This window comes from Mizuhopecten yessoensis, unplaced genomic scaffold (genome assembly GCF_002113885.1).
Source record: "Mizuhopecten yessoensis strain PY_sf001 unplaced genomic scaffold, ASM211388v2 scaffold855, whole genome shotgun sequence".
NCBI classification, from domain to species: domain Eukaryota; kingdom Metazoa; phylum Mollusca; class Bivalvia; order Pectinida; family Pectinidae; genus Mizuhopecten; species Mizuhopecten yessoensis.
Genome location: NW_018403755.1, coordinates 925,767 through 934,864, shown reverse-complemented (window position 1 = coordinate 934,864; position 9,098 = coordinate 925,767). Strand labels below are relative to the sequence as shown.

Genomic DNA, 9,098 nt, shown 5'->3' with positions numbered 1-9,098 from the left:
ACCCAGACCTAGTAGTATTATACAGACGTACAATGTCACTAGCCTGACCTGACACCCAAAGCTAGTAGTATTACACAGAGGTGTACAACGTCACTAAGCCTGACCTGACACCCAAAGCTAGTAGTATTACACAGAGGTGTACAATGTCACTAGCCTGACACCCAGACCTAGTAGTATTATACAGACGTACAATGTCACTAGCCTGACACACACAGCTAGTAGTATTACACAGAGGTGTACAATGTACTAGCCTGACACACACAGCTAGTAGTATTACACAGAGGTGTACAATGTCAATAGCCTGACACCCAGACCTAGTAGTATTATACAGATGTACAATGTCACTAGCCTGACACACACAGCTAGTAGTATTACACAGAGGTGTACAATGTCAATGGCCTGACACCCAGAGCTAGTAGTATTACACAGAGGTGTACAATCTCACTAGCCTGACACCTAGACCTAGTAGTATTACACAGAGGTGTACAATGTCACTTAGCCTGACACCCAGACCTAGTAGTATTACACATAGGTGTACAATGTACTAGCCTGACACCCATACCTAGTAGTATTACACACAGGTGTACAATGTCACTTAGCCTGTCACCCAGACCTAGTAATATTACACAGAGGTGTACAATGTACTAGCCTGACACACACAGCTAGTAGTATTACACAGAGGTGTACAATGTCACTAGCCTGACACCCAGACCTAGTAATATTACACAGAGGTGTACAATGTCACTTGCCTGACACCCAGACCTAGTAGTATTACACAGAGGTGTACAATGTCATTAATAATAATAATATTATAGGTTTGGCTAGCAGATCTTGAGGGTTAGTATTCTTAATATGAAATTTTATACTCTTGTTAATAAGTATGATATATTTTAAATTTCGTTGTGTCTTTAGTAGAGGACAATGTTATTGGCTGGCCATTACTTATAGTTCTTATCTAATTCCTGACTTCCCCTTTCACCTCCAGAGCGTTTTCGTCAATAATCACCTACGGCATACCGGGAAACTTAAGCTGCAGTTAACCTTTCATCTTTTTTCGTCCTTCTTAACCAGGGTTAATTGATCTCAACAGTGAAAATATGCAACATACTATACAAGGTAATATATCAATGGCTAAATTATCACTGCATGAAAACAGATTCTAACAGTAAAGGGCGTTAATTTGATTGAGTTTACCGTATCCCTGACATCACCCTCATATACCCTACCGTATCCCGGACATCACCCTCAGATACCTTACCGTATCCCTGACATCACCCACATATGCCCTACCGTATCCCCGACATCACCCTCATATGCCCTCCCGTATCCCTGACATCACCATCATATGCCTTACCGTATCCCGGACATCGCCCTCAGAAACCTTACTGTATGCCGGACATCACCCTCAGATCCCTTACCGTATCCTGGACATCACCCGCAGATGCCTTACCGTATCCCCGACATCACCCTCATATGCCCACCGTAACCCTGACATCACCCTCAGATCCCTTACTGTATCCCGGACATCCCCCTCAGATACCTTACTGTATCCCTGACATCCCCCTCATATACCCTACCGTATCCCGGCCATCACCCTCATATGCCCTACCGTATCCCGGACTTCACCTTCATATGCCCTACCGTATCCCTGCCATCACCCTCATATGCCCTCCCGTATCCCTGACATCACCATCATATGCCTTACCGTATCCCGGCCATCACCCTCAGATACCTTTCTGTATCCCGGACATCACCCTAAGATACCTTACTGTATCCCGGACATCACACTCAGAAACCTTACTGTATGCCGGACATCACCCTCAGATCCCTTACCGTATCCCGGACATCCCCCTCATATGCCCTACCGTATCCCGGACTTCACCTTCATATGCCCTACCGTATCCCTGCCATCACCCTCAGATACCTTCCCGTCTCCCGGACATCACCCTCATATACCCTACCGTATCCCTGACATCGCCCTCAGATACCTTACCGTACCCCGGACATCCCCCTCAGATACCTTACTGTATCCCGGACATCACCCTCAGAAACCTTACTGTATCCCGGACATCACCCTCAGATACCTTACCGTATCCCGGACATCACCCTCAGATGCCTTACCGTATCCTGGACATCACCCTCAGATACCTTACTGTATCCCGGACATCACCCTCAGATACCTTACTGTATCCCGGACATCACCATCAGATACCTTACCGTATCCTGGACATCACCCTCAGATGCCTTACCGTATCCCTGACATCACCCTCATATGCCTTACCGTATCCCTGACATCACCCTCATATGCCTTACCGTATCCCGGACATCACCCTCATATGCCTTACCGTATCCCGGACATCACCCTCATATGCCTTACCGTATCCCGGACATCACCCTCATATGCCTTACCGTATCCCGGACATCACCCTCATATGCCTTACCGTATCCCGGACATCACCCTCATATGCCTTACCGTATCCCGGACATCACCCTCATATGCCTTACCGTATCCCGGACATCACCCTCATATGCCTTACCGTATCCCGGACATCACCCTCATATGCCTTACCGTATCCCGGACATCACCCCAACAGACTTCGTCTTCTTTACATTTCCAACCCTAACCAATCTGATTAAAATCATATGTTACATGGCTTCGTTAACTTCGTACTACGCCTGAACACTGATTTTAATCAGATCGCAACCCTAACCAACTTTATTTACCGTTTGCTAAAGGGCGTGCCCACTTCCAATATCTCTCTCTCCCTCTTCAGAACGGTTGTGTTCTTTGCTTTCCGCAAATCATCTAGTCGCTTCCTCAGACTTGCTACTTCATCTTCCAGCTAGGTAGACAAATAACATCATCTTTGAACTTTGATATCAAAAATATATAGAGGTAAACATATCATTATCGGAATTCATATAGAAGCACAGCCAGTTGATTGTTGGGGACTTTTCCAGAAAAGTTACCTAGTTGTATCACAAATAGTCAGCTCAAAATCGAAACTTCCAGAATTTTTCAGAATCAAATTTCCAGAATTTTTCAGAATCAAATTTTCATAATTTTACGGAATCATTTCCAGAATTTTTCAGTCTAATTTTCAGAATTTTTCAGAATCATCTTTCCATAATTTTTCTGAAACAAATTTCCTGAATTTTTCAGAATCAAATTTTCAGAAACCTGAACTTTATAGAATTAAATAGAATTCAGAATTGAAAAATGTTCATTAAATGAACACTATCTAGAAAACAAAAAATAACAATTTAACACTACACTGAAAAAATCAATGCGTTAACCAGATTCAGAATTAAATTTGGCATCTGCTGCGTTGTGAATAATAAAACTGGTAAAACTAACCTCTTTTACTCTTTGTTTGAGGATAACCTCATTGTGTTTAGTGTTGTTGGTGAGAGCCAACTTCTTGTTGGTAGCCATCGGATCTGCTTTCTTTCCAACTGAAAAGACAAATTTATATTTCAGTTACCCGGTATCGCCTTATGTCTTTTGTCTTAATTTGTTGTAATTTTATAACTAGCTTTGATATAATGTTAGTTTTTTTCAATGAGGATAGAAATCTCTGGTATTGCTTTAGACTTCAGTGACCTCGGACGGAACCTTTCACATCTGTGTTCAGTAACTCAACAAAATAAATATGTCAGTTGAAGAAAACATGGAAGAAAAAAATGTATATTGCGTTAAAACTGAACATCAAACTAGATTGAAACCAAAGCATGGGCTTCAGGGACAACCCCTTAACGCTGATCTACAAAGTTTGATAACTAATCATAATACAGTGGCTGAGATATGCTGTTGAAACCTTATGAATCTGTATTATATCACTTGAAATCAAAGGTTTAACTGAGGTTATAGTGACTTCATTTTAAGGTGTGATATAGCCTTCCTGTGATGTACTGATATACAAAGTTTGATGTCCGTTCATCGAACTATGGAGATATGGATATATGCTCCAGAAACCAACAACAAGGACAAAGATCAAATGTAGGTCACAGTGACTTCATTTTAGAGTGTGATTTATAAAGCTTGAAGCCCATTCATTAGTGAATGAAACACACTGTGGAAACCTGTATTAAGCTATACTCTATTACTTCAGGTCAAAGGTCATACTGAGATCAGTGACTTCATTTTGAGTTGCAACACTGCCTTCCTGTGATGTATCTACATGTGTATAAAAAGACTGATACCAATTCATGAAACATTGGCTGAGATAGTGCTCTGGAAACCATTATATTAATATTTGAGGTCAAGGTGAAAGGTAAAATATAGGTCACAGTGACCTTATTTTAGGCTGTGACACACCATATTCCCATGATATACCTTAATACAAAGTCTGATGCCCATTCCCGAAACAGTAGCTGAGATATGCTCCCAAAACCAACCTCAAGCTCAAAGGTCAAATTGAGGTCACAGTGACTTCATTTTAGAGTATGACACTGCCTTATTGTGAATGTACTTATATACTAAAAAATTATGCTCATTCATGAAATAGGCCAAAATAGTGGCTGTGATATATGCTCTGGAACCATTATTTCAGTACTTAATGTCCAGGTGAAAGGTCAAAGTCAGGTCACAATGACCTTGTTTTAGGATGTGACTCACCACCTTCCCTATGTTCACAACGTTTATGCTAGTTGCTACAAAACATTGTAGTTTGTATAGTACATTGTAGTAAATATATATTCCCTGGACTTTGTATGAAGTGGGGTATAAAAATATCTATCTTGATTGATAAGGAAAATATTTTGTAAGAAACCAAATCTCAAGTCTAGTTTAACTTTTCTCTCCAAATAAAATGAGGGTACTGGTATGAGACCAAACCTTTTTATTTTGAAAGAAATTATTAATGGATTTTTATACTAATTTAACCTAAGGTAAAAGGTTACCCTTCAAGCTAAAATTGTTTGTGGCTATCATGAAAAGTTTGTTTCATTCCTTTTCTTGTGCTGCATTTTATAAAATTATTGTTTTATAACATTTGAGTGATTGAAAAAAAGGAAAAAATATTTTTAAGGAAAGCAAATATCACACGGACTGAACTAGGGATATATACACTGCTAAGTTTATAAGTCTTAACCAATTTTGCTATCCAGAAATTATGAATACACACCATCAAAATCAAAGACCAGATACCTAACTAGGGGAAGTAACTCTAAACTAGATAAACCTTTTTGCTGCTTTATCTAGTATTCAACTGATAAATCATGAGCAGTTGTTGGATAAGTCAGTGAAAGCCCTACCTGTTGAGGGTTGTATTTGACCAAATAAGGGACCAGCTCAGAAAAATCAAAGGTGGGGTGCTTATGATTAGACACGATTTTCAACAAACAACATAATTAAATACCTCATATTTTGACTATTTTCCCATCACAGCACTATGAGACATGAAGTTCTCTTTGCCCCACTCTGCTATTGACATCCCTATTACACTTGTATAGTAAAATGATGAATATAATAAAAAAGGATAACTGAGAGACTGCATAGGGTGCTGTATCAGCGGTTAGGATGCTGTTGCAGTGTTCATTATTTTTTGTTTTGTTCCATACACTTGTGTAAAGTCTCATTTTGATTGCAGAAATTGTCTAATACACAAAAAAAACAATACAATATTTGTTATTGCATTAAAAGATAATGGGAGTTCTGATAACTGATTATGTTTACAAAGCTGACAGTATCAAAATGTGCCCCAGCCAAATCAGTTTGTCTAGTTGTGATTTATTTTAAGACCTGTCAATCAATATCTCTGGTAGATACACTGACCTCAGGAACAGGGTATTGTGATCCGATAGCTATATAAAGATATAGATATCAATGTTTACATGAATTGATATATATAATTTATAAATAAATTCTTACTTCATCTGACATGATCAAATCTATTTAGGAAGAGTGATTCTTACTTCATGCTTTGCATGGTCATCATTTGACAAGGGGCTGGCTTATTACTGAACACAGGCTTAGGCAAAACATAATATAAATTGTGTTTACGGTAACCCTACCAACCCTTCTTTTCAGCCTACCCTTAACTTCTTTAGGCAATTTTCAAAAAAAATCAAACTAGAAAATGTCTGTAAGACATGAATGCCCCCTACAGGTAGCAACTATGACCTTGGAATCCTGAAACACAACGATGTCCGATGTATACCCATACTTGACCTTTGAATAAAGTTTGAAAAAAATCTGTGAAAAAATGAAGTTGCTAAGTGTTTACATTGAATCGGGACGGGATGCGATGCGACAGCCATTGGCAGCAATATATGCCCCCCCCCCCATTTTATGGCGGGGGAATAAAAACTACCTTGCCAGTCTTTTACTTTGGCTGTTTTTCCCTTCCTGAGACTTGGCCTTGGGAATCCCATGGATCCTCCCGTTATACAGATGCATCTTCCCTAGGCACTGGGAACTGGCCTTCAACCAAATGTAACATGCAAGCAGGCCTATATCCAACCCTCTATCCAGCCACCGACCACGCTCGACGTTGCTGAACTAGTGGGTATATCCAGGGGTATGCCACATTGCTGAAAAAGCTAGCTTGTCAGTAAGGCATCATCCCCCTTCTCATTCCTTGGCTGGTAAACATGTACTGGAACCAGATAACTTTTAAATTGTGTATAACACCAGATTATGCATGATAGCTATATACTTTCCTTTGCGAGGAAAATATATGGATGCATGGGTAACTCATATCTTACTTTTGTACATTCCACTATTGGATCTGACAGAAGATGTTAACTTTGTTGTGACACCGCGAACTTCAGATATGGGTATTCTGTTTGTAGAATCTTATGGTACAGTTTGCCTCATACATGTGTAACAGGAAAGAGAATAGTGTGCTTCCACCGGGGATCGAACCCTCTATCTCCAGGTTCCTAGTCGGACACTCTACCACTGAGCAGATTCCTAGTCGGACACTCTACCACTGAGCTTAAGTCCCTCAAGCTTGAAGCTAGAAGGCAACCTTAATCCTATGTACAATTAAAATCTGCCACACTACTCCCCCCTTTTTAAATGTGTTTGCCCTCGAACACCACAACCCAGGTTCTAACTCCCTGTCACCACAGGGAGGGCCACGGACACCATTTGTAACAGGAAAGAGAATAGTGTGCTTCTACCGGGGATCAAACCCTTTATCTACAGGTTCCTAGTTGGACACTCTACCACTGAGCTAAAGGAAATTTGTTCTAGCTGGAAGCTAGAAGGCGACCTTAATCCTATGAACAATCAAAATCTGCCACACATTCCAATGAGGTCCAGCGCAGAGCAGCTAGGTGGGTGTCTGGCAAATTTTCCCCTCTGGACAGTGTAACAGACATGTTAGGGAGTCTGGGTTGGCAAACATTAGCACCCGCACCCCCGTCCCCTGTCATCATAGTTCACCTACCCGAATACACTATTTCTGGCTCTGTATTGGAAAGAGTTCCTAAAGGTGGCCAGAGTTGATATGACCAACACCGAATCAGAACTCTTTCCAAATACAGCTCAGTTGGAGTGTATGTTACTGTATATTAGGTAAACAATCTTCAAACTATTATTATCACCCCCCCTCCCTCACACCCCGACTCAAAGTCCATAATAGATCCGCTATTTTGTACAACAGGAGCTATCAACATCCGTAGAGGTTCCATAAAATATGCCCTTGTATGGGCAGTAGCAGGTCTAAACTTATAGACATTTCTTAGCACCAAATACTCTCTCATCACACTTTTCTTTCTTTCCTCTCCCTCTGCCTTATGCATGCACCAGTCCGCACTTTATCATTTCTATCTCGGTCACCACACAATACCTTTTAACATGCACAGACACGCACGCTGCACATATTACTCGAAAAAGGGTCAGATGCAGAATATATAGATAGATAGATAGATAGGTCACTTAGGTTTTTTCTGCTTAAAAAGCTTAATGTAATGGCACCTGGGGACAGAGGGGTGGAGATTTTAACAAAATTTGGTCCAGAGCAACATTTGGCAAGGGGGACTCAACTTTGTACATAAATTAAAGAGAGAGTGCGGCCCCCCTGTGGGCAGAAGGATGCATGGGCTCAATATATATATAGGGGAACATAGTGATGTTTAAAATCCTTCTCCTTCTGTACCATTTCAGGGAATTTAACCATATTTTGTGTAGATCATCCTTGAGCGAAGGGGATTCAAATTTGTATAAACAGAGGTGCCCCCTCCCCACTTCATACATTATATCCCTACCATGGAATTAGATTGTTATCCAAGTATGTGCTACTACTCATCTTCCTATCTTTCATCTGCTGGATAACCAAATTATTCGGTAGCGCATGGGTAGTGAAACTGATGTAAAAACACACAATCAGTCAATAGACCAATACGATACGATATATATCGTTGCAGCCCTATCGACCACATGTATTTAATTTCTTCGGTTACTCTGGTTCCATCCCCATTAATTCCCAACCCATGTTCCCAAATCCAGCCCAGCTTACAGATGATGCACACACTTACACTGATACGGTTTCATAATAATGTGTCCAGCACCTGTAGCTTACCCAATGTACACATGTTTCATAACTGAACTGTTGAGTGTTGTAGCCAAGTCAATCAAGTTTATTGAAATCTAATGATTGCAATAGTTTGCACAGAATTCATCCATGGACAGCAGTATTTGTGACAACGTGTTAATCTAGCGTAAGGCCGAGATAGCCTTTATACCCACCGCCGCATAAAATATTCTCTCTTCGTCCGGCAGTTGGGAGGTTTACTGTTCTGACTTTCTGTAACGTAAAATTCGAAATCATGCTATGGGTTATTTCATTTCAAGGACGGGTACGTTGGGGCGAATTAAAGTTATCCAACGAGAATGTATGTAAGATAGGGCATGACAACTTACCTGTTCAATAATATTAAAAATAGCAATAAATCCCCACTGGGTCAATTGTCACTAAGCCTATCTAAGTCGGACATATTGCCAACCTCTGACCCTACTGGGAAGAGGTCAAAGGTTAGTAAACAAAAAAAATGTACACATAAATAAATTACGAGAATATTTAACAAAATCTATACAAGTTAATACCAATACTCTTTTCTGAATATAAAGTTGTTATAATGAACAACAT

At 40.3% G+C, this 9,098-nt stretch overlaps 1 protein-coding gene across 5 annotated transcripts in view; it reads right to left on the bottom strand.

Moving 5' to 3' along the window:
* LOC110453566 overlaps nt 1-9,088 on the bottom strand; it is a 20,569-nt gene extending 11,481 nt beyond the window's left edge. The window contains exons 1-5 of one of the 5 annotated variants that reach the window (XM_021502547.1): nt 8,873-9,088; nt 8,699-8,756; nt 6,315-6,599; nt 3,359-3,456; nt 2,725-2,843 (exon numbers count right to left, since the gene is read on the bottom strand). In XM_021502547.1, the coding sequence (XP_021358222.1) occupies nt 2,725-2,843; nt 3,359-3,456; nt 6,315-6,375 (278 nt within the window). In that variant the 5' untranslated portion in view covers nt 6,376-6,599; nt 8,699-8,756; nt 8,873-9,088. The other 4 variants (XM_021502554.1, XM_021502576.1, XM_021502562.1 and 1 more) reach the window with 4 other exon arrangements.
* Nucleotides 9,089-9,098: the final 10 nt, after the last annotated feature.